We start from the raw sequence: 24,987 nt of genomic DNA, 5'->3' as shown, positions 1-24,987 counted from the left end.
TGGTATTTCTAACTTTAGCATAAAAATATACTCAGTGCTTATTTGATTTTCTCAGATGAATTACTTAAAGGGTTAGTTCACCCAAAAATGAAATTGATGTCATTATTGACTCACCCTAATGTCGTTCATCTTCAGACACGGTTTAAGATATTTAGGGCCCAAGCCCTGAAAGGGCGCAGAGCCCTATTGTTCTTCTAAGGACAATTTAGCTTTTTCGACTATTCGGGCACTTTCGGGGCCCTTATCATGCTCTAAAACTCTTGAAACTTTGCACACACATCGGAATCTGCGGCCATCAGGGCCGGACCAATGCTGGTACCCGGGCGTGGCAGGGGGGCTCGACAGCGCCCCCTAAAGTGGGGTCTGAAAACATGGTCTATAAATCAAACACACTTGCACGTACATGTATGAAACTCGGTACACATATAGATCTCATTGGGCCGAACAACTTTCGTGCTCTAAAGTATGTGTCAGCCCAACAGGAAGTGAGCTATTATGGGTTGTTCGGAAAACGCATGCTGTGGAATTTGCGATACTCCTCCTAGACGATTCACCCGATCAGCACCAAACTCGGTCAGCATGAAGGCAAGACACTGAGGATGCTAAATTGCGAGCAACTTTTTGATATCTCAAACGGTTAGGCTGTGGCGAGGAGACGAATTTATGGCGAGAAAAGGGAAACAGGAAGTGTGTTATAACTTCTGCATTCATTAATTCATTTTGATTAAACTTCAGCTGTGTGTTCGTTGTAAGAGGCCGATCACATGGATATGACTTGTGAGTCAAAGTTATAGCGACACCAACTGGCAGCAGGAAGTGTGTCACTTTCAAAATGCTTTAAAATCACCATCTTATTTTAACCCGATTTACTTCAAACTTCAACAGTATAATGTCAAAACATAGCAGATATAAAGCTGGTAAGCACTTCCTGATATTGTATATACTGTTGCCACGGCAACACATCAAACTATAACATTCTTTTTCGCTGCTTTTGAGACTCTAAAAATGCTTCAAATTACATGAAACTCCACACACACATCAGACATGCTGTCCAGTAGATATGGGCAAAGACTTAAAAACGGGTATGGTGGAGGAGCTCAGTAGCGCCATCTTTTGACAAAAGTAATGCAATCTTTTGTCAAAAGTGGGGGGGTTAGTTTTATCTTCAGTCACCAAACTCTGTATATATATTGTTCTCTTTGAGCCGAACAACTTTCTAATTTACAGTCATTAGCTCCGACGAACAGGAACTCAGATATTTAGGGCTTAAGGTGTGAGGACCTCACTGTAATTGCTCAAACCATCATTTTTCTTTTCCCAAATGAATTACATTTTTGAGGGCCTAAACACGCATGAAAACTCATGAAACTTTGCACACGCATCAGAAGTGGTGAAAACATACATCTGATATGGGTTTCAGAATTAGGTGTGGCAAAATGGTTCGATAGCGCCACCTACAAAATTTAAATTAAGCGTCATTCGTTCTACGTTTCATGTATGAGTATGAAAATTCGGTAGACGCATTCAACAGCCCAATACCTACAAAAAAGACCCAAGGCGCCAAATCTGAAAAACCAACAGGAACTGAGATATTTTGAATTTTCTTTGGTAAATTGGTGCAGTTTTTGCCATTGCCAGACGTTGTACTTTAACAAACTCCTCCTAGAGATTGAATCATATCAACATCGTATTTGCACTGTCTAATCTAAAGGCCTTTGGGATGTTAAATTGGGAAGATCTTGAGTTTTCCCTGAAGGGTGTGTCCGTGGCGGCCTCACAAATGTTGATGTTTCGCCATGACACAGGAAGTTGTTGTACCTCAGGCATACAATGTCCGATCTGCCTCAAACTTCACATGTTTGACAAGAGTCCTGGCCTGAAGACATCTACATTCCAATATTCAGTCAAAGTTATAGCGCCACCAACTGGCAGCAGGATGTGTCACTTTTTGAAAAAAATTTGAATCACTGTCTTACTTTCACCCGATTTACTTCAAACTTCATCAGTATAATGTGAAAACATGACAGATATAGACATACGAATGGATTCCTGATATTTTATATGCTGTTGCTATGGCAAAGTGTCAGTTTAATTATCTTTTTGGGTGTTTTTGAGACTTAGCATGCTTGAAATTGTGTGTGTGTGTGTGTGTGTGTGTGTGTGTGTGTGTGTGTGTGTGTGTGTGTGTGTGTGTGTGTGTGTGTGTGTGTGTGTGTGTGTGTGTGTGTGTGTGTGTGTGTGTGTGTGTGTTTTATACATGGGCTTTACAGAAGGTCATTTGCTGTTTTTGAAAAGACACATGTCTTAAAATTAATTATTTACTGATAAAAATCAAATTGATTTAAAAAGTAAATTTCACATGATTTTATAGTTTATAAGTTGTCTGGGTATCACCAGACCAAGCTCAATTTAAGATTGATCAATGAGCATTATTTGAATGACTCTGTATGCAATTGGATAGTCAACTAAACAGACTACTAAACTCGCCAATAGCGTGGTGAATAAGTTAGTCTGTGATTTGTTCCCGCAAAAGTGTAACAGAAGCAGTAGAAATGAATGTACGGGTTTTCAGACTGTGTTGCAGGGCGAAGTCAAATCGCTGGCAGATCAGGCTGGGTTTACCCACTCAGTCTAAGTAAATTTTATAATAAAGTTTATAATAAACTTCCATAAAATTTAGACGCGCATCTTACTCTTACCTGACACTAATATTAAAATCATTGCTGCAGTTTCTGTGATTTAGCTCCAATTGGTCATTTTGTAATTAACATTTTTTATTGGATGCTACAAATATTGAAATGAAAGCATACTTAATTGCATAAGATTGTAAATAGCTAAGGTAGGTCAAAAACACATGAAGAAAAGTGTTAGGATAATACAATATCACCATTCGGACGGTATTCTGCGCTCATTTGAAATTGATGTGACATCATCTGACATGAAATTGATTAATTAAATTTAATTGATCTCATAGATGTGACTGTTGTGGTTCGTTGTCATAGCAGCACCAACTGCTGCAGTTAATGTGGTGAATCCAACTTCATTTGTAGGGCACTAACAATATAGTTTTATATAATTAGTTTAATAATTGTGTTAATAAAATAAAAAGACCATTAATTAAATACTGGCCTTCTGGACTTTACACATATTTGAAAATTACCTATTATATCATATTACATTAGAATTCATGTATATTTAAATTACATCATGGGTGTGGCTTGTGGTCATAGCGGCACTAGCTGCTGCGGTAAATGTGGCATATTTGAGCGATTTTAAAATACTCTCCTGTTTAAATGCATATTGCCTGTCTTGCACAATTTGCCTGAAGCCACCGGGGTGGTGGTGCCACCGGCTTGGGCCCGTCATCGCTGCTCGCAGCTTTAATTTATATTTGAGTCCCAGAGCATATTCAGTCTATGCACACTTTACTGTCCATGTCCAGAAAGGGAATAAAACATCATCAGAGTAGACATCAGTGTGACATCAGTTGGTTGATTAGAATCTCTTGAAGCATCGAAAATACATTTTGGTTCGTACAAAAACTACGACTTTATTCAGCAGATTGATTCACTGATTCATGAACCATTTGAATCTTTTTGGAGGAACACGGAAGAGAAGACAATGCTGAATAAAGTCATAGACTGAATATGCTCTGGGACTAAAATATAAATGATCTTAAACTGTGTTCTGAAGATGAACGGAGGTCTTACGGGTGTGGAACGACATTGGGGTGAGTCATTAATGACATCAATTTCATTTTTGGGTGAACTAACCCTTTAAATTCATAAATCACAGTAATGTTTTGTATTATTCATAAATTTAAGTGCTTTGTGTTCATTTTTTACAGTTCCAAGTGCTCTGATTTCTCTCGGACTTGACGTATTAGATCTGGAAGTGTCTTGGTCATGAACTCGTAGTGTTTTCCCTTCAGGTTCTTGCCGGGTTTCTGTTCCAGTCCAATACCGAGATACTCGGCCTGGTCCTTATATTCAGGCCAGTGTGTCAGACCCGGAGCATTCGGAGACCTGCCAATCAAAACATAGACCTATTAGACTGCAGAAACAATATACTTTTGTTCTTCTTCACAAAGAGAGAGAAAATGAGGACGGATATTTTACCCAGTGCGTGCAAAGTTCCCCCAGTAGGCCATCACAGTCCTGCACAGTTCTTCCTCTTCCTTTGTGAAAGGAGCTAAAGGGATTGAACCGTTAGATGAAAATGCCAGTGTTGGTAAAGAATGTATTTGTTTTTGTAATCATGAGCCGTACCGGTTGCTTTGAGATGAGCTTTAGCAAAGCAAGTTCCCTGAATAAAGAAAAGTTCATCCACATGGTCGACACCAACAAAGCTGGGTCTCTTCTTCTGGATTATACTGGGAGGATGCTGGAACTCGTACAGGTAAACCGGCGCTCCTGAGGCTAAAATCACATCAGGGTTTTACAGATACTTGAAATCAGAAAAAAAGTTTTAATCGGAGTAGTTCACTGGTTTTGGGAGCTAAAGGATAAAGATTTGGCTGCATTCTGAAATTGTATACATATGTATATTATTATTGTATGTATATTATTTATTTATTTTAATTTAAATATAACTACTTAAAATATTTTCATTCAAATGACTGCAAATATTATGACACCTTTTTACAGTTTTGCAATTGTTAAATATGATTAATTAAGTAATTTATTGCTTCTCACCGCTGTGGTATTTTGCCAGCTGGAGGGCGGGGATATTAAAAACCACGTCCCCCATCATCTCTCTATAAATGTCTCGGATCTTAACTGGGTCGTTTGTGTCGCCCAGATACTCGTTTGCCACCAGGTCAATGATCCATCCGTCCCGGGGCTAAAGGGGATTGTGTTCAAAGGACACAGAGTTCAAAGAAAAACAAGTGAAGACATATTTATAATGTACTTCTCACTGGAAGGTTAATATTACACGATGTAAATGTGTATTGTATTGAGTCATATCTTACGTCAGGATAACTCCGGGTCAAGGTTTTTTTGGCTTGCTCTTTATCCATTCCATCCATCCATCCAGGATCCAAAAAATACTATGGTGAAATAATTCCAACTTTATGCATCAAAAAATAAAACCCAATAGGAATATACTGTAAATGTATTTGAAATCTTTGTATGTGCATACTTTATACACTTAATTTTTTTTAATGAATGTTCTATTTTTAAAATACCCCTTTTATGCTTTTTTTGGTGGATATTTCCTCTAATGTAGTGTGTAATATATACTATATTGCCAAAGATTTTGGGACATGCCTTTACATACAGTATTGTTCAAAATAATAGCAGTACAATGTGACTAACCAGAATAATCAAGGTTTTTTGTATATTTTTTTATTGCTACGTGGCAAACAAGTTACCAGTAGGTTCAGTAGATTGTCAGAAAACAAATGAGACCCAGCATTCATGATATGCACACTCTTAAGGCTGTGCAATTGGGCAATTAGTTGAAAGGGGTGTGTTCAAAAAAATAGCAGTGTGGCATTCAATCACTGAGGTCATCAATTTTGTGAAGAAACAGGTGTGAATCAGGTGGCCCCTATTTAAGGATGAAGCCAACACTTGTTGAACATGCATTTGAAAGCTGAGGAAAATGGGTCGTTCAAGACATTGTTCAGAAGAACAGCGTACTTTGATTAAAAAGTTGATTAGAGAGGGGAAAACCTATAAAGAGGTGCAAAAAATGATAGGCTGTTCAGCTAAAATGATCTCCAATGCCTTAAAATGGAGAGCAAAACCAGAGAGACGTGGAAGAAAACGGAAGACAAAATGGATAGAAGAATAACCAGAATGGCAAAGGCTCAGCCAATGATCACCTCCAGGATGATCAAAGACAGTCTGGAGTTACCTGTAAGTACTGTGACAGTTAGAAGACGTCTGTGTGAAGCTAATCTATTTTCAAGAATCCCCCGCAAAGTCCCTCTGTTAAAAAAAAGGCATGTGCAGAAGAGGTTACAATTTGCCAAAGAACACATCAACTGGCCTAAAGAGAAATGGAGGAACATTTTGTGGACTGATGAGAGTAAAATTGTTCTTTTTGGGTCCAAGGGCCACAGGCAGTTTGTGAGACGACCCCCAAACTCTGAATTCAAGCCACAGTACACAGTGAAGACAGTGAAGCATGGAGGTGCAAGCATCATGATATGGGCATGTTTCTCCTACTATGGTGTTGGGCCTATTTATCGCATACCAGGGATCATGGATCAGTTTGCATATGTTAAAATACTTGAAGAGGTCATGTTGCCCTATGCTGAAGAGGACATGCCCTTGAAATGGTTGTTTCAACAAGACAATGACCCAAAACACACTAGTAAACGGGCAAAGTCTTGGTTCCAAACCAACAAAATTAATGTTATGGAGTGGCCAGCCCAATCTCCAGACCTTAATCCAATTGAGAACTTGTGGGGTGATATCAAAAATGCTGTTTCTGAAGCAAAACCAAGAAATGTGAATGAATTGTGGAATGTTGTTAAAGAATCATGGAGTGGAATAACAGCTGAGAGGTGCCACAAGTTGGTTGCCTCCATGCCACACAGATGTCAAGCAGTTTTAAAAAACTGTGGTCATACAACTAAATATTAGTTTAGTGATTCACAGGATTGAAAAAAAAAAATGTTTGTACAAAATAGTTTTGAGTTTGTACAGTCAAAGGTAGACACTGCTATTTTTTTGAACACACCCCTTTCAACTAATTGCCCAATTGCACAGCCTTAAGAGCGTGCATATCATGAATGCTGGGTCTCATTTGTTTTCTGACAGTCTACTGAACCTACTGGTAACTTGTTTGCCACGTAGCAATAAAAAATATACTAAAAACCTTGATTATTCTGGTTAGTCACATTGTACTGCTATTATTTTGAACAATACTGTACAAATGAATTTTAATAACATCCCATTCTAAATCTGTAGTTTAATATGGAGTTGCCCCTAACTTTTTGCAGCTATAAAAGCTTCAACTCTTCTGGGAAGGTTTAGGAGTGTGTTTATGGGAATTTTTGACATTCTTCTAGAAGCGCGTTTGTGAGGTCAGGTGCTGATGTTGGACGAGAAGGCCTGGCTCACATTCTCTGCTCAAATTCACCCCAAAGGTGTTCTATCAGGTTGACAGCTCCACACCAAACAGTGCTTTGTGCACTGGTGCGCAGTCATGATGGAACAGGAAGGGGCCATCCCCAAACGGTCCCCTCAAAGTTGGGAGTATGAAATTGTCCAAAATGTCTTGGTATGTTGAAGCATTAGGAGTTATTTTTTACTGGAACTAAGGCGTCAACCCTAACCCCTGAAAAACAGCCCCACACAGGCTTGGATGCAGCTGCTCGGCCATGGGAAACTATTCCATGAAAATCTCTACCGAAGATTCTTATGATTGAGTCTGAGGCACGTAGGCTACTGGAAATATGCTTATGACTACTGTTATTAAATAACATTTTATTAAAACTTGCAAAAACTTTTCTGTAAAGAGATTTAAATATATTTTACTTTATTACTGTAGTTTATTGTACATGCAAATTATATTTTAAGTTGTTAAGCAAATGTATAAATTCATTAAAGACTGGTTTATTCTTTATATAGGTTACTTTAGACATGTAACATATTCATGTTTATGAATGTCTGTAATGTGTGCTGTATGTGAAAAACTTATAGGAATCTTATCCAAGATGTGCATGGGCAACTCAATATTGGTCAGTCGTATCCACAGTAAAGAATGAAGCCGTAACCACAAACACCATTAACTTAAGTGAACTGTTTTTTTTTTTATCAAATAGACCTTCATTTTAATAAAAACATGGAAGAAAAAAAATACTATGGTTTTGCATGTGCAGATTATCTTTTAAATTAAGGAGTTTAGAAGGACAATAAACAAGGAGTTGGTTTACTTGTTCTATGTTTGGCTATACAGGTCTTTCTCAAAAAAATTGCATATTGTGAAAAGTTAATTATTTTCTATAACGTAATGATACAAATTTTACTTTCATATATTTTAGATTCATTGCACACCAGCTGAAATATTTCAGGTCTTTTATTGTTTTAATACTGATGATTTTGGCATACAGCTCATGAAAACCCAAAATTCCTATCTCAAAAAATTAGCAGTTTTTGATCGACCAATAAAAGAAAAGTGTTTTTAATACAAAAAAAGTCAACCTTCAAATAATTATGTTCAGTTACGCACTCAAAACTTGGTGGGGAATCCTTTTGCAGAAATGACTGCTTCAATGCGGCGTGGCATGGAGGCGATCAGCCTGTGGCACTGCTGAGGTGTTATGGAGGCCCAGGATGCTTCGATAGCGGCCTTAAGCTCATTCAGAGTGTTGGGTCTTGCGTCTCTCAACTTTCTCTTCACAATATCCCACAGATTCTCTATGGGGTTCAGGTCAGGCAGGGCTGGACTGGGGCTAAAATTCGGCCCTGGCAAACCCAGCCCATCCGGCCCATGAGTTCCCCATGAATGTTTTTGCTGGGGTTGGGGACAAATAATGATAGATATATTATCGAATTTGCTGCAAATGCAGATAAACTTAATATTGCTTTTTTTGTCACACAGAAATGCCCTAGAGCAGTAAAGCACTGATGATTTTGAGCTAGGATACAGTAAAGTAAATTTACTTCTTTTAAATGCTGTCATCATTTACTCACTTTCGTGTCGTTCAAAACCTGTATGACTTCTGTGAAACAAAAAATAAGATGTTTTGAAGAATGTTGGCAACCAAGCCATTTTGGTTAGGCTACCATTTGAATATTGTATGAACAAAAAACAGACTCAAATCATTTTATTTAATGCTACACAGAAATAAACTCATTTAGGTTTGGAATGACATTAGGGTGAGTAAATGATCACATTTTTGGGTCGAACAATCATATTTTTCAAGAGTTAACACATCATTTAAGTAAGACACTGATATATATCTTTCATGAGGCTATTAAATTTCATTAAATCTATTAAAAAAAAGTTAATACAACTTTTAAAGAGGAAAAAGAGCTTTGTCCTTAATTCATGGGATCCAGACTTTAAAACTGTTTTATAGACTGTAGTTTAACTGTAGGCCAGTTTCATTTAAATGCAAGATCATGATAGTCACAGGGTAAAAAACCTTGCTCCTCATTATATGGCTATATGGTTTCTAAAACTATATAAAACATAGGCTATATAATAAACTATGTGTAAAAAAATGTAAACACCTATAGAAAATACGAAAACAGACTCTATAAAAGTGATTTATATTCTGCAATATTAATTTTAGTAATAATAGCAACATTTTTAATAAATGTTTCTTCCTAAACACCATATTTCTTCACTGTTAGCTGCAGAGTAAATTGTGGTTGTGGTAAAGTGAAGAGTTTGTGTGTATTGCCGTTTTCCACTTTACCTCGTCATAAACACATGCTCGCGGCTGTTTTCAGCTGATTGAACACAGAACCTGTAATGTTTCCATATCACACGATTGCATAAAACTAAAAAAGTCAAAGTGCCGTGTAGAGCCGCATGTAAACGCAGCGTACGTTCGTCAGCGGCTGTGCTGTGCGGATATTTGCCTTTTGCAGTTTCATGCGCTCAAATAATAAATAAATAAATAAATAAATAGAAAAAAGCGCCTAATATGGAGGGGAGGTCTCTCTCGCTGTGGCTTGTCAATTCAGAAGACAAACCAATGGGCCACTGTCGCTGCATGTTGTCAGTAGCAAAAAACAAAACAAACAAAACACCTATCGGCCCTAAAGTGCGTCGGCCCACCGGGAAAATGCCCGGTATGCCAGATTACCAGTCCAGCCCTGAGGTCAGGAGAGTTGGCAGGCCAATTGAGCGCAGTAATACCATGGTCAGTGAACCATTTACCAGTGGTTTTGGCACTGTAAGCAGGTGCCAGGTCGTGCTGAAAAACCAAATCTTCATCTCCATAAAGCTTTCCAGCAGATGGAAGCATGAAGTGCTCCAAAATCTCCTGATAGCTAGCTGCATTGACCCTGCCCTTGATAAAACACAGTGGACCAACACCAGCAGCTGACATGACACCCCAGACCATCACTGACTGTGGGTACTTGACACTGGACTTCAGGCATTTTGGCATTTCCTTCTCCCCAGTCTTCCTCCAGACTCTGGCACCTTGATTTCCCAATGACATTAAAAAATTTGCTTTCATCCAAAAAAAAAAGTACTTTGGACTACTGAGCAACAGTCCAGTGCTGCTTCTCTGTAGCCCAAAGTGTCTTGACCTGGGGAATGCGGCACCTGTAGCCCATTTCCTGCACACGCCTGTTCACGGTGGCTCTGGATGTTTCTACTCCAGACGCAGTCCACTGCTTCCGCAGGTCCCCCAAGGTCTGGAATCGGTCCTTCTCCACAATCTTCCTCAGGGTCCGGTCGCCTCTTCTCGTTGTGCAGTGTTTTTTGCCACACTTTTTCCTTCCCACAGACTTCCCACTGAGGTGCCTTGATACAGCACTCTGGGAACAGCCTATTCATTCAGAAATTTCTTTCTCTGTCTTACCCTCTCGCTTGAGGGTGTCAATGATGGCTTTCTGGACAGGGTCGGGTCGGCAGTCTTACCCATGATTGCGGTTTTGAGTAATGAACCAGGCTGGGAGTTTTTAAAAGCCTCAGGAATCTTTTGCAGGTGTTTAGAGTTAATTAGTTGATTCAGATGATTAGGTTAATAGCTCGTTTAGAGAACCTTTTCATGATATGCTAATTTTTTGAGATAGGAATTTTGGGTTTTCATGAGCTGTATGCCAAAATCATCAGTATTAAAACAATAAAAGACCTGAAATATTTCAGTTGGTGTGCAATGAATCTAAAACATATGAACGTTTAATTTTTATCATAACATTTTAGAAAATAATGAACTTTATCACAATATGCAAATTTTTTGAGAAGGACCTGTAGGTTATTTTAGACATGATCATCTGAGTTTGTTGATCAGTGCAATAACCATTAACTTGAGTGAATGAAACTCGCGCACATAACTTTATTTGATTGTTTTTGAGAAATGGATAAAAAAAACAATAAAAGAAATGCATAGTGGCATCATTGCATGATTACGTCAGGAACCCATGGCTGCTGACTCGTTGCCTCACTGCCTCATCTGATGAGGCAGCGAGGCAGTGTAACACTTCTATGGCAGTGTAACAGTTTAATGATCTACAGCTAAATAGAGAGAGCTTTGGTGAGAACTAAACACATATTCAATTACTACAGTAGTGATTTATTGCTAGAGATGATATCAGAAGTGTAATATGTTGGTAAAAAACGTACATTTACACACAAACTGACCCACAAATGAAACTTCTGGACGGCATCTTTTCCCCCCAGCTCAACTGTCACTGAATGGAAGCACTACTACAAGGCAGCGAAGGACACATGAATGATGCCTTCAAAAATCGATCAGATAAAGGTCTCTCCGGACACAGGAAGTAGAGCAAACATTAGATTCGGACATGGCTCAATGCCTTCCTGCCTTGAAATGTGTCCTCCGAAGGAAGCATTTTCCAGGTTTCAGACGCAGCCCATGAATCGGCTTTTGAACCGGTTCATTGAACCAAACAGTACAAAAGATCTGGTTTGTGGAAATAAATCAGACTTTACATCAGTAATGCCTAGGTGCTTGATTTTATACACCTGGCTGTGGCCATGGAAGTGATTGAAACACCTGAATTCAATGATTTGGGGTCCCACTATTTATGGCAATATAGTGTAGCTGTTTGTGAATGTAAAAGGTTTGCAAAAATTCAAAGATCAAATTGCAGATAAATGGAGTTATTGGACAAGTTCTAATCAGAAGTGAGCATCCCTATACACTTTGTAAGTGGAGACACTCGTATGTTATAATGAAGCTGTTTGAAACACTTGGCGAAGGGAGCAATGAAAGACAGCGTAATTTCCTCATTAGCTTCACGTTACCGCAACAAACCTAGACAGCGACAATGCTGTGAATGTACAAATACATGTACATTTTATATTGAAGTTTTTAAAAGTGTGTGTTCCCGATCTGCTCTTTAGAAATAAAGCATTAAACACAAAGCTCATACAATAGGTTTACATTCATCCAGAGACAAAACACACTGTAATTTCCTCAAACATTGCAGCATCAGCTCTTTTCTCGCAATTTCTGAAACAGTTTGTTAAAGGATTGAGCCATCTGACTAATCAGAGCAGAGTAAACCAATCACAATAGACTGAGCCTTCTGACCAATCAGAGCAGAGTAAACCAATCACAACAGACTGAGCCTTCTGACCAATCAGAGCAGAGTAAACCAATCACAACAGACTGAGCCTTCTGACCAATCAGATCAGAGTAAACCAATCACAATAGACTGAGCCTTCTGACCAATCAGAGCAGAGTAGGCTCTCAGAAAGGAAGGGTTTAAAGGGACTGAATCCTTTATTGAACAGTTTCAGAATCCGTGTATCATTCGTTCAATCGTTCTTTACAGTCCGGAAAATACGGTAGGATTGCCCCGGGCACTTTGCTGGTCTAAAGCCGCTGGTCTACAATAACCCTGCCTAAGCTCTGCCCCATTACGGGTTGTGTTGAGCCTCTGTTAGTCTGGTTGTTTGATTAATAAAATATGAAATGTAGCTGCAATAAACGCATAAAGAATCATCAGATATTCTGATGTGCAGAAACGAGGAAGAACTGATGACGGAAAAATGTGATCTTTGGCTGACCAATCAGCAGAAAGGGGCGTATGATTCCAGCCCACGTGCAGAAATCAAATATTCAAACTGTTTATTCATTTTTCTACCTCTGAACGAAAAACGAGCTGTTTTCTCATTTTTCTATTTTCAATATTAAATCAAAAAACAATTGAACGAATGATACACTGATTTTTCAGACACTGTGAGAAAAGAACTGCAATGAGGAAATCATATTATTATATAGTGTGTTTTATCGTTGAAGGAATGTAAACCTATTGTAGGAGACCTAAAATAAAAACAGCATAATAGGGGCACAATAAGGTTAAAAAAAGTTTTTTTATATATAAATTAACTATTATGTAAAAGTACTTATGAATTTCTGCCTTTGAAAAACGTAGTCAAATTAAATCAGGTGAATGATAAACCTGCATACAAGAAATAATAGCAATATCACATGGATACTTAAGAATTTTCAGTTGCTTTCTTTACTCATTTAATAGCAGTTTGGAGTGATATTGATTATAATAATAAATGTAATATTTACTCACTGTGGGCAGTAAAAAGCCAAACTCATCATTAGTAATACCAGTGATGAGAGGAACTTTACTGAACTCTTGTTTCCGAACGATCTCCTCTACAGGCTTGTGAAGGAAATGAGAATCCACAGCAGCACTAAAGTGCATCATCTCGAACTATAAACACAGTAAAAACAATCCTCATGAATGACAAAAAATAGATTCTATATACACTGATCAAGCATTACATCATGGCCACCTTTCTAATAGTCTGCCGGCCCTCTTTTTCCTGCCAAAACAGACATAACCCATGGAGACATGTGCTGCGTTCCACTCCACTATTAGACACGCACTTCCCTAAGCACTTCCCCTCGGGGGAATCCCCGCCGCCATTTTAAGTGCGTTCCACTTCGTGAAGTGGACGAGGGAAGTTTATATGGACAGACCCTTGCTCCCTCGATTCTGAGCGAGTTTACTTCATATGTACACTTCAGGCAGCTTCATATACCAAAATGCAACGCGATTGTGACGTCACCGCATATCGCGTTTAATTACCCCACCACAAACAACTCCATGATATTTTAATTATTTTTAAAAACAGTTAAAACAACCCAAACCCATCTACATACATATAGAATGTTGCATTAAACAATTTCGTAAAGGAAAAACAATGAATACACTCCATAGTGAATTCCAAGTGATCAAGGGCTTAGGGTGTTCCAGTTCAGTCCATTGCAAAGGTTCCGCCAGTAGTGGGCACTCATGCAACGTAAGCAATGACACACATCCGAGAGAAACAGACGGAGGGAGGTTCGTGGGTGAAGGGTATAATAAAAATGAACTGGAACGCAGCATTGGACTCCATTAGACCCCTGAAGGTGTGCTATGGTATCTAGCACCAAGATGTTAGCAGCAGATCCTTTAAGTCCTGTAAGTTGCAAGTTGGGGCCTCCGTGGTCCGGACTTGTTTGTTCAGCACATCCCACAGATGCTCGAATGGATTGAGATCTGGGGAATTTGGAGGCCATTGTTGTGCTCCTCAAACCATTCCTGAACCATTTTTGCTTTGTGGCAGGGCGCATTATCCTGCTGAAAGAGGACGCAGCCACCCGGGAATACAGTTTCTAATGAAAGGTAGGTGAACAATGCTTAGGAAAGTGGTACGTGTCAAAGTAACATCCAAATGGATGGCAGGACCCAAGGTTTCCCAGCAGAACATTGCCCAAAGCATCACACTGCCTCAACCGGCATGCCTTCTTTCCATAGTGCACCCTGGTGCCATGTGTTCCCCAGGTAAGTGACGCATACACACCCGGCCATCCACGTGATGTAAAAGAAAACGTGATTCATCAGATCAGGCCATCTTCTTCAATTGCTCTGTGGTCCAGTCCTGATGCTCACGTGCCCACTGATGGTTCTTTTGGCGGTGGACAGGGGTCAGCATGGGTGTCCTCAATGGTCTGCGGCTATGCAGCTCTATACGCAACAAACTGCAATGTACTGTGTATTCTGACACCTTTCTATCAGACCCAGCATTAACTTCTTGAGCAATTTGAGCTACAGTGGCTCGTCTGTTTGATCGGACCACACGGGCCAGCCTTCTCTCCCCACGTGCATCAATGAGCCTTGGCCGCCCATGATCCTGTCACCGGTTCACCACTGTTCCTTCCTTGGACCACTTTTGATAGATACTGACCACTGCAGACTGGGAACACCCCAACAAGAGCTGCAGTTTTGGAGATGCTCTGACCCTGTCTAGCTATCACCATTTGGCCTTTGTCAAATTCATTAAAATCCTTATGCTTGCCCATTTGCTGCCTAATATATCCCACCCACTAACAGGTGCCGTGATGAAGAGATAATCAGTGTTATTCACAAAGTGTTGTGCCAGATTGGTGTATATGCTAAGCTTTAGTATATTTTAAATTAAATGATTATATTAGGATGATGATGATGAATATATGATAAATAATAAAGCATTTTATTATCCCTTGTGAAAAAGAAGTGTGCTTAATTGTATTGAATGTGCACTTGTAGTGTACTTCAAATCTTAAAAGTTAAAAAACTACTTGCAGGGATTGTAATATTAAACAAGTACAATTTTAAAAAGTGCAATCAAGTTTTACTTTAAAGTACATTTTAAAACATGTTTTAATAATATTCATACTAAAGCCCTACTTAGTTGGGACAAAAACACTTTTTAGTTTAACAAACTGCATTAAAAATACAGACTATAACTGCATTAAAAATACAAAAATAATAAATGTTTATTTAATGGTAAATAGCAGTGTCCGAAACCATTTCATTCAGTTCACACTTAAGTATTTTATTCTCATAATAAGTACTTGTTTCACAAGGGATCTTGCTGCTTTACACAGTATGATTTAAAAAAAAAAATCTTAATGGCTAATTTTTATGAAAAACTTCCCACCTTTTTGGAATATTCCAAAACTTCCTCATCAGACCAACCCAGGATGCAGTCGACTATCTTTGATGAACTGCTGCTGTCACAGTTGCATGATTTGGCTGCATTCTGCAATGAAGATCAACATAAGGACTTTACTATTAAATAATAAAATTATGGAAATATAAGAAGATTATAAAAGGAAATGAAACCTGGGCTATCTGTAAAGGATTAGCCATCACTAAACCATGCCAAAAGGCAGTCCCGCTTTCTGCAATGGCACGATGAAACAGACCAGAAGCCAACGGGGACAGAATCTTGAAGACATAATGACACAGAAAGTGACTCAATCATTCCATACAAATCATTTTACAATCATTATGGCTGAATTATGGTTTCTACGGATACTGAATAAAGATGCACACCAGTGTGGATACGCTGATTCCCCCAGCAGACTCTCCAAAGATGGTCACTGATCCAGGATCTCCACCGAAACTGTGGATGTTCTCCTGGACCCATTGAAGAGCGGCCACCTGGTCCAGAAAACCATAGTTTCCTGGCGCGTGTTCATCTCCTGTGCTGCAAAAACAAAAGGAACCTTTATCTGAAAAATGATAGGGCTTAAATCATGTGCTACCAAAAAAGAGCTTTTGACTGAACACCGAAATCTCAAAAAACTAAAATGATGAAATTTCATCAGTTAGTTCAGCCCTTCAGAACTTTTCCCCCTCTATTTTGACCAAAATATTTTCAGTTTCAGAAATGTCAGTGCACTATTATTATGTCCATTGGACAAAAACAATTAGCTTTTTTGTGCTTAACCTGCAAATTTGAGATACAGTACACACATTAAATACTACAAAAAACATAACTACAGTACAGCTATTCAAATGAAAATATTTTTTATTTAAACTAACTATCAATTACTATATTAGTTCTTATACGGAATAAAAATGGGGGGGGGGGGGTACCTACTTGTAGTAAAAAAAACTTTAAATCAAGATCCCCATCTTGTACTGTAGATTTTTGATCCAGTTACATTTGCATATTATATAATTAATTAAAAAATGAGTTAATTGTTAATATACTGGCTGATATACTTAAACCTGCCATAAGGTCTAAAAAGACAGACAAATGAAGCAGAGCTGGATTTACAAACTTGCTTCGAGTGCACTGATTGGAGTGTTTTTGAGGCTGCTGCCACCGATATAGATTTTTTCATATCATACATCATCCGTACCAGGACTTATTTAACATAAAAAACAAACCATGGTTCTCAGCAAAACTCAGACACCTAGGTAACTATACTAGGCCTATAGGAATGAAGACAAAATCTTAAACAGGCCAAAAACACAATAACAAAATTGATTAGGTAGCAAAGAGGAGCTACTCTAAAAAGCTGGATAACCGGTTGCAAAGACCCTGTGTCCACGCGGAAAAGCATTAAATGCATCACAAACTACAGGACACCACCCCCCAATTCTTTGCCGGCATGCTTTCCCAGTGATATTCAACTTCTTACTGTATGGGTCAAGCAGAACATTAGTAATCGACCCTTGCTGTGTAAGACGAAGGAGCAGCAATAGTGCCACTTTGTTAGGGATCTCAATTAATCAAATTGCTGTTAGAGCAAATATTCGCACATCATAGTAAATCAATATTTTTGATAGTTCAAAGTTCATTAAGCATGGTATGATCCGGTGTAACTGCAAATAATTCATGGTACCAACCTAATGAACCCCAGCAGTCCCAGTCTGTACTGAATCAGCACCACGACCACATCCTGATACGCTGACAGAACGGACCCATCGTAAATTGAAGCTGAACCAAGAGAAAATCCTCCACCATGAATCCAAACCATGACCTAGGAAACACAAGGAAACATTCTCCACCCAAACTCGATCAGGACATTCAATCACAAACAGCTATTGTTGATCTTACTGGTAACTTGGTGTCTTCTTTGCCAGGTTTGGCTGGAGTGTAGATGTTAAGATACAAACAGTCCTCTGAGACCTCAGGAACCTCCACATCCATAGAGAGAAACTCCAGCTCAACAATACTCACTTGCCTGTCCTGAATGCACCTAAAGAAACCACGGTACATTAGATACTGGAAATGTCTAAACACATTTGAATTTGAATACGGTTGTGTGGCATCTCACATGGGTGGCTGTTTGGTTGCATCTCTCACTCCTTGCCATGGTTCTGCAGGTTGGGGCCGAGCCAGTCTCAGTGACCCCACCGGGGGCTTGGCAAACGGTACACCTAGATAGCTATTGACGACAGTTTCCTTGCCCTTCACAGTCAGGAAGGAACCTCTTAGAGATCCTAATTTGGTATGCACTACAGGTCCTGTCAAAAACAAATGTAGCAATTCTTAATTTTATGCAGTGAACCTTAGCAAATTTTGAAACAATACTGACTCTGATAACTTGCCTTCCTTTCGCTCATTTATTAATCGTGGGAGGGTTTGTGTCATGAAATTAAAGTGTTGTCCCTTAATGTTTTTGCCAGGTTCCTGTTTTAGTCCAATCCCGAGATACTCAGCCTCTGCTCCATATTCAGGCCACGATGTGAGGCCCGGACCATTCGGAGACCTGAATTATTATTTTTTTAAAGTTTAAAATGCATGTGGCAAAAATGTATTCTTTGTATACATGTTTGTTTAGTATCATTTTAAAATTGTTCATACCATTTTCAACAAGTCTAATGACTAAAAATGTCATGTATTGTAATCATCAAGGAAAACTTAATATATTTTCTTACAATTGAAATACATGTGCGTGGACAGACACAAAATGAGTTTTTTTATAAAACATACTGTATGATGTTTCTTAAGGGGGGGGAAAAGTAGTGTTTTATGGTAACAATTTACATTAAGATTTCATTTGTTAACATTAACCAATAATAAAAATATTTTTAAAGCATTTATTAATCTAAAAAAAATCACAATTTTATCTGTTAACATTAGTCAATGAACTGTGAATTAACATGAAGAAACAACGATTAATTGTATTTTTAATATCTAACTATAACAAAGGTTAAAAATACTGTAAAAATATATTGCTCATAAGTATATAGTTAATGTTAACTAATGCATTAACTGATGTCATGAAGCCATACAAATACAAATTGACATATACAGTATTAAATCATCACATATACAGTATTAAAGGAAGTGTATGTACGATTGTGGCCAAAACTGGTACTGCAATAACTTTCGCAATGACTGTAGAGCGCTGTATCCCCTCTTCCCCTCCCCCTGACTCAAGGTTGCCAGATTGGCAGCAGGGTCAGCAGGAACGTTTGTAGCTGCAGCTGTGGTGTAACTAGAGCAGATCTGGCAACCCGGATGCCGAAACACAACTGACTTCATGATTAGTCGATAGGTGGAGGGCGGAGCTTTAGGCCAAAACACAACATGACAACATCAGTTGAGGGCTGCAAGAACAACTTTTGATTGACAATATCCTGGCCGGACTACTGTTGTTACAGTGATATAAGTATTTGAAATTAAAGGGTTACTTCACCGATTAGCATATGGCTTTGTATCAGTAGATACCCTGGAGTATTTTCAAAGGATTGTTTCTGGAAAAAATCCTCAGTAAATATTGTCAATTTGCGCCATTGAAGGATTTTCTTGTCCAGAGGCTAAAGACTACAGCCAGCAGAGGGAGCAATTTTAGTATGCTTTCAACACATGCATGGGGGATGAGAGATCACACTCACAGCTCAGCTCCGGCAGCCTCAGGCATTCATGTAAACAGAATGGTGCAGAGCAAAGTGAGTGTTTTAACTACGCAAATTATTTCCTATGAAAGTTAAGCTTCCAAAGGCATGAACTGAAAACGCGCCAGACTGAACACGTGCTGTGATTGTATGCCGCGAGCGCAGTCGTGATTACCTCAGCTCTCATCACGAGAGCTCATCAGCTCATTCATCACGGTGAATGTAATCTGACTCCTGCTGCGTTTGTGTCTCTCACTCAGCAGCTAAATCACATTATATTGAACAAATTCAGTTTTATATTGTACTGTCTGTTCTCTAACTGAACTGATGATATGAAAATGAACGCGGTGGGAAAGTGATCCAGTAATCCAGTAGCTGTGGCTTTGGGAATGGCCTCACAGGGCAGCGAAGCATTCTGGAAATTGTAGTCTTTCATCCCCATGTAGTCTTTTCTTAGTCTAGAAAGCACCAAATTCAAAACTAATTTCACATTTCTACTACATTAATGACCCAGTTTAAATACAGATTCATCTTCCCAGCACTGAAGTACCCCTTTAACATGATTTCATAATGTCTAGTGACATATCAGGGCCATTTTATGATTCATCGAAATATATTTCTTACATACAATTCCTTTAATTGATAAATATATTTTGTCACATGACATTTTACAATCTGAACTTATAGAAAACATAACATTTAACAAACTACTTCAAATATTACATTTACATTACATCTACATTTAATCATTTAGCAGACGCTTTTATCCAAAGTGACTTACAAAAAGGGGAGAGCTATAGAAGCAACGAAACAAACAAGGCCAACAACCTGTAAGAGCTGTAAGAAGTCTCAATTAATTAGCACAGTACACAAAATATTATGCCAAACTACTTGTTAAAGTTTTAATTTCAAGAATGTCATCCTTTTAATTAAGTGTTTTTTATTCATCAAGATATCAGTCTACCACCTTGACACCTTTTGTCTTAATCACTCCAAAAAAAATCAACTAGACTTATGTCTCACTTACCCAGTGCGAGCAAAGTTCCCCCAGTAAGCCATTACAGTTCTACAAAGCTCATTTTCTTCTTCCAAGAATCCACCTGAATTAAAACAGGAAGAAAGATGGCGAATAGATAAACTAATAGAGACACTGTACAGATTTTCACTACAGCAGGGGTTCAAAACTCAGTTCAGAGTTAAGTTCTAACCCTGCTCCATATAAGCTTGAAGGACTTGGTTAGCTAGATCCGGTGTGTTTAACTAAGGTTGAAGCCAAAGTCTGCAGGCTCTTTATCAAAATTTATCAAAAAGAACATTTTGATAAATAAACCTAAAAAAAATACCTGCATAGAGAGGAAAAGAACACTTTGAGTGCGTTTACATGCACATTCTTAAAGGGTTACTTCACTGCTTTTTCATATTAAACTATGTTATTCCCTTAACTTAGCCCACTAAGCCCAGTTCCCATTCAGTCGGTCACTCTCGACGCCACGTCGGAGTACCGACGAATAGGAATCTCGCTTGCGAGAGCCAATCTACTTCGAGTCTAACTAAACGAGCCAATGCACATTGGCATGCAATGATTGCACCAGGTGCTCATGCCACGCCACGCGGGTATAAATGAGACACAGGTGATTGCATCAAATTATCCTTTTGCTTCGGAGCCGAGTGGTATGCCAGATATCACTCTTCACTTCGCAGTTCGACTGAGAAAGAGCCTGCCTTTTGGAAGAGATCTCTTCGGTCGGTGTTGGTGTGACAACACAGCAGCGGGTCGTGTGTTCTTCGGATCTTCTCTCTTCGTTGTCCATAAGAGCAACCACAAGGGCTGTTTTCACAGCTGGTACGGTGCGCTAGGTGGAGAGCGCTAAAAAGCCGTTCTCACGGCTGTTGAAAGCGTCCTGTGAGAGAGAGCGCGCACGACAGGCTGCACTACATTCCTGTCTGGGTCGCCGCGGCCCCACCCCCTGCGTGTTTCAGCACCAAGGAGAGCGTCATTCTAAAAGAGCAACACAGATAGAGCTTGCGTCTTTTTAAAGATGACATTCTATCTGTGTGTTTCTGGGTGCGGTGGATTCATTTCACCGCGGGATGGTCATCAGCGCTGTATCTCGTGTTTGGGCGTGCAGCACGCTGAGGCAGCGCTGGTGGATGACTCATGTTCTTACTGCGGGAACATGACCATCTCGGAGTTGCGGTCGCGGCTCCGTCTTGCAAAAGGCGGAGTCCCCGTGCCTCTGCCGCGATCTAACCCTCCACAGAGGTTTACTTCCGGTAGTAGCGCGGCCGATTTGAGGGTGACGGTGAGCGCGCTTCCTCCAGGGAACCAACCCGCGGGGAATCCTCACTCCTCCCGCGCTCCGCAGCCAGTAGAGCTGCCGTTGGAACGAGGTGGGCCGTCCTCGAGATGCGCACCACCCGTATCCTTCGGGGCTCCCCGCGATGACGAAATGTCCATCGCTGCATCGGAGGGAGGGTCAGAGTTGTCTGGAGATGACGTGTCGGCGCAGGGGGCTCCTTCGGGAAGACCCGCTGTGCCCGATACTGATCCGGAGATGATGGCCATGCTTTCCCGGGCTGCCGAGAGGGTCGGGCTCGTGTGGAACCCTCCACCGTGTCCCGAGCCGTCGAGGTTGGACGATTGGTTTCTCGGGGTGGCCCGTGCTGGTTCTCAGCGCCCCACCCCGGTTCCTTTCTTCCCGGAGGTGCACGAGGAGCTCACTAGGTCGTGGACGGCACCTTTTACTGCCCGAAACCGGCCCAGTGGTTCCTCCTCCCTCACCACCCTTGATGGCGGACCTGCAAAGGGTTACACGCAGGTTCCTCCCGTGGAACGGGCCGTTGCTATGCAACTGTGCCCTAACTCCACATCAAGGGGGAACCCGTGTCTCCCCTCCCGGGCCTGTAGGTACTCCTCCGATCTGATCGGGAAGGCCTACCAGGCTTGTGGAGAGGCAGGTTCCGCCCTACACGCTATGGCGTTGTTGCAGGTTCATCAGGCCCAGGCACTGAAGGACCTGCACGAGGGTGGTCACGATCCCGCAGTTCTACAAGAGCTGAGGGCGGCGACGGACCTCGCGCTTCGTGCGACGAAGGTTACGGCGCGTGCCGTGGGACGTGCGATGTCCACTATGGTGGTCCAGGAGCGCCATCTCTGGCTGTGTCTGGCGGACATGAGGGATACCGACAAGATCAGGTTCCTTAATGCCCCCGTGTCCCAGACTGGCCTCTTCGGCGACGCGGTGCAGAACTTCGCCCAGCAGTTCTCGGCCGCACAGAAGCAGACTGAGGCCATCAGTCACATCATGCCGCGGCGGTCAGCTGCTGCCTCCACCCCGCCGCCGGCAGCGCCTCAGCCAGCTCGTCGCCGAGGGCGGCCGTCTGCGTCTGCCTCCGCTCCCGCGTCGCAGCAGCAGCCTCCACCCAAGCGGCGTCGTGGAGCCGGGCGCAAGCCGGCCGTCCCGCCCGTCCAGGCAGCCCCGAAGAAGGGCAAAGGCAAGGGGAAGCGGTCCTGAGACGGGCGACCCGGAGATGAGGAGGACTGCTCTCCAGGAGACGGTGACCGCACCGCTCCTTCCCCCGGAGGAGGGCCGGGTGGAGAATCTTGTGTTCCGTTTTGTTTCTGTTTCCGCCGCTGGGCTCAGCCCCAGCGGTACCCAAATTTTCAATAAAAGAGCAGTTTCCTTCATCTCCGGGTCCCCAGGGGGCTCGGAGAGTTGTGGCCGGTCAAACGCCGGACCACTCTCATCCTCCTCCTGTGTCGCCAGTGGGCAGCAGCGGACGACGCACGGACACCCCACAAACTCCGTGCGGACCCTCTGCCCAGCCGTGGAATCAGGTAGGTGTCGCACGGCACACTCACACCTCTCTGCGGGCCGCCTCCACGAGACAGCCGCCCCAGACCGGTGCCTGTATTCCACCTCGCTGCCCCTCGGTGGGTACGCCGGTGGTCCCGATGATCCCGCTTGTTCGGTCTCTGCGAGCCTGGTTAGAGCTTCCCAGTCCGTCTCGCTGGCTCATTCGGACCATCAGGCTCGGCTATGCGATTCAGTTCGCCCGGCGTCCCCCCAGGTTCACGGGCGTCCGCTTCACTTCGGTGAAAGCTGCAGACGTCAGTGTCCTGCGTGCGGAAATCGCAGTCCTACTGGCGAAGGACGCGATAGAGCCGGTCCCTCCAGCCGATATGAGGACAGGCTTCTACAGCCCGTACTTCATTGTACCCAAGAAAACCGGTGGGTTACGGCCAATCTTGGACCTGCGAGTACTGAACCGGAGCCTTCACAAGCTACCGTTCAAGATGCTCACGCAGAAACGCATTTTCGAGTGCATCCGTCCCCAAGATTGGTTTGCAGCGATCGACCTGAAGGACGCGTACTTTCATGTCTCGATTCTCCCCCGACACAGGCCGTTCCTGCGCTTTGCGTTCGAGGGGCGAGCATATCAGTACAAGGTCCTACCCTTCGGGCTGGCCCTGTCCCCCCGCGTCTTTACGAAAGTCACGGAGGGGGCCCTTGTGCCCATGAGAGAACAGGGCGTTCGCATCCTAAACTATCTCGACGACTGGCTCATCCTTGCACAGTCCCGGGAGCAGTTGTGCAAACACAGGGACTTGGTGCTCAGACACCTCAGCCAGTTGGGTCTTCAGGTCAACTGGGAAAAGAGCAAACTCGCCCCCGTGCAGAGGATCTCTTTTCTCGGTATGGAGTTGGATTCGGTCAAGCGGACTGCGCGTCTCACGAAGGAGCGCGTCCAGTCGATGCTGAACTGCCTGAACACGTTTCAGGGCAGGATGGCGGTTCCACTGAAACATTTTCAGAGGCTCCTGGGGCATATGGCGGCTGCGGCGGCAGTAACACCGCTCGGCCTGCTTCATATGAGACCGCTTCAGCATTGGCTTCACGGCCGAGTCCCGAGATGGGCGTGGACACGCGGCACGTATCGGGTGAGCATCACTCCGTCCTGCCGCAAAACCTTCAGCCCGTGGTCAGATCCCGGGTTCCTTCGGGCCGGAGTGCCGTTGGAACAGGTATCCAGGCATGCTGTGGTCTTCACGGATGCCTCGTCCATGGGCTGGGGTGCCACGTACAACGGGCATGCAGTGTCAGGGGTTTGGACGGGCCCGCACCTGCAGTGGCATATCAATTGCCTCGAGTTGCTAGCAGTACATCGTGCACTGAGCCGACTCAAGGGCCGGTTACAGGGCAAAGATGTACTGGTCCGTACGGACAACACGGCGACCGTTGCGTACATCAACCGTCAAGGTGGTCTACGCTCACGTCGCATGTCGCAACTCGCCCGCCATCTCCTCCTCTGGAGTCAGAAGTGTCTGAGGTCGCTTCGGGCCATTCATGTCCCTGGGGTGCGCAACCGGGCGGCCGACGAGCTGTCACGAGCTGCGCTTCCGGGAGAATGGCGGCTCCACCCCCAGGTGGTCCGGCTGATCTGGGTTCAGTTCGGGGTTGCACAGGTCGACCTGTTTGCCTCCCCAGAAACGTCCCACTGCCAGTGGTTTTATTCGCTGACCGAGGGCACACTCGGCACGGATGCACTTGCGCACAGCTGGCCCCAGGGCCTACGCAAATATGCGTTTCCCCCAGTGAGCCTACTTGCACAGACACTGTGCAAGGTCAGGGAGGACAAGGAGCAGGTCCTGTTGGTGGCCCCGTATTGGCCCCACCGGACTTGGTTCCCA

At 42.3% G+C, this 24,987-nt stretch overlaps 1 protein-coding gene across 1 annotated transcript in view; it reads right to left on the bottom strand.

Moving 5' to 3' along the window:
- Positions 1–3,364: 3,364 nt before the first annotated feature.
- Positions 3,365–24,987, bottom strand: part of ces2b (carboxylesterase 2b) — a 126,746-nt gene continuing 105,123 nt past the window's right edge. Inside the window, exons 63-76 of the mRNA XM_067436585.1 lie at positions 20,323–20,395; positions 18,003–18,163; positions 17,729–17,918; positions 17,509–17,650; positions 17,298–17,431; positions 15,993–16,146; positions 15,780–15,884; positions 15,595–15,696; positions 13,197–13,340; positions 4,973–5,050; positions 4,695–4,842; positions 4,269–4,418; positions 4,119–4,191; positions 3,365–4,025 (exon numbers count right to left, since the gene is read on the bottom strand). Coding sequence (XP_067292686.1) covers positions 3,842–4,025; positions 4,119–4,191; positions 4,269–4,418; positions 4,695–4,842; positions 4,973–5,050; positions 13,197–13,340; positions 15,595–15,696; positions 15,780–15,884; positions 15,993–16,146; positions 17,298–17,431; positions 17,509–17,650; positions 17,729–17,918; positions 18,003–18,163; positions 20,323–20,395 — 1,838 coding nt within the window. The 3' untranslated portion in view covers positions 3,365–3,841. The remainder of the gene's footprint in view (positions 4,026–4,118; positions 4,192–4,268; positions 4,419–4,694; positions 4,843–4,972; positions 5,051–13,196; positions 13,341–15,594; positions 15,697–15,779; positions 15,885–15,992; positions 16,147–17,297; positions 17,432–17,508; positions 17,651–17,728; positions 17,919–18,002; positions 18,164–20,322; positions 20,396–24,987) is intronic.

The sequence above is a fragment of the Pseudorasbora parva genome, chromosome 25, assembly GCF_024679245.1.
Source record: "Pseudorasbora parva isolate DD20220531a chromosome 25, ASM2467924v1, whole genome shotgun sequence".
Classification (NCBI taxonomy): domain Eukaryota; kingdom Metazoa; phylum Chordata; class Actinopteri; order Cypriniformes; family Gobionidae; genus Pseudorasbora; species Pseudorasbora parva.
The sequence above is the reverse complement of the archived record's forward strand: the minus strand, read 5'-3'. Positions and strand labels throughout refer to the sequence as shown.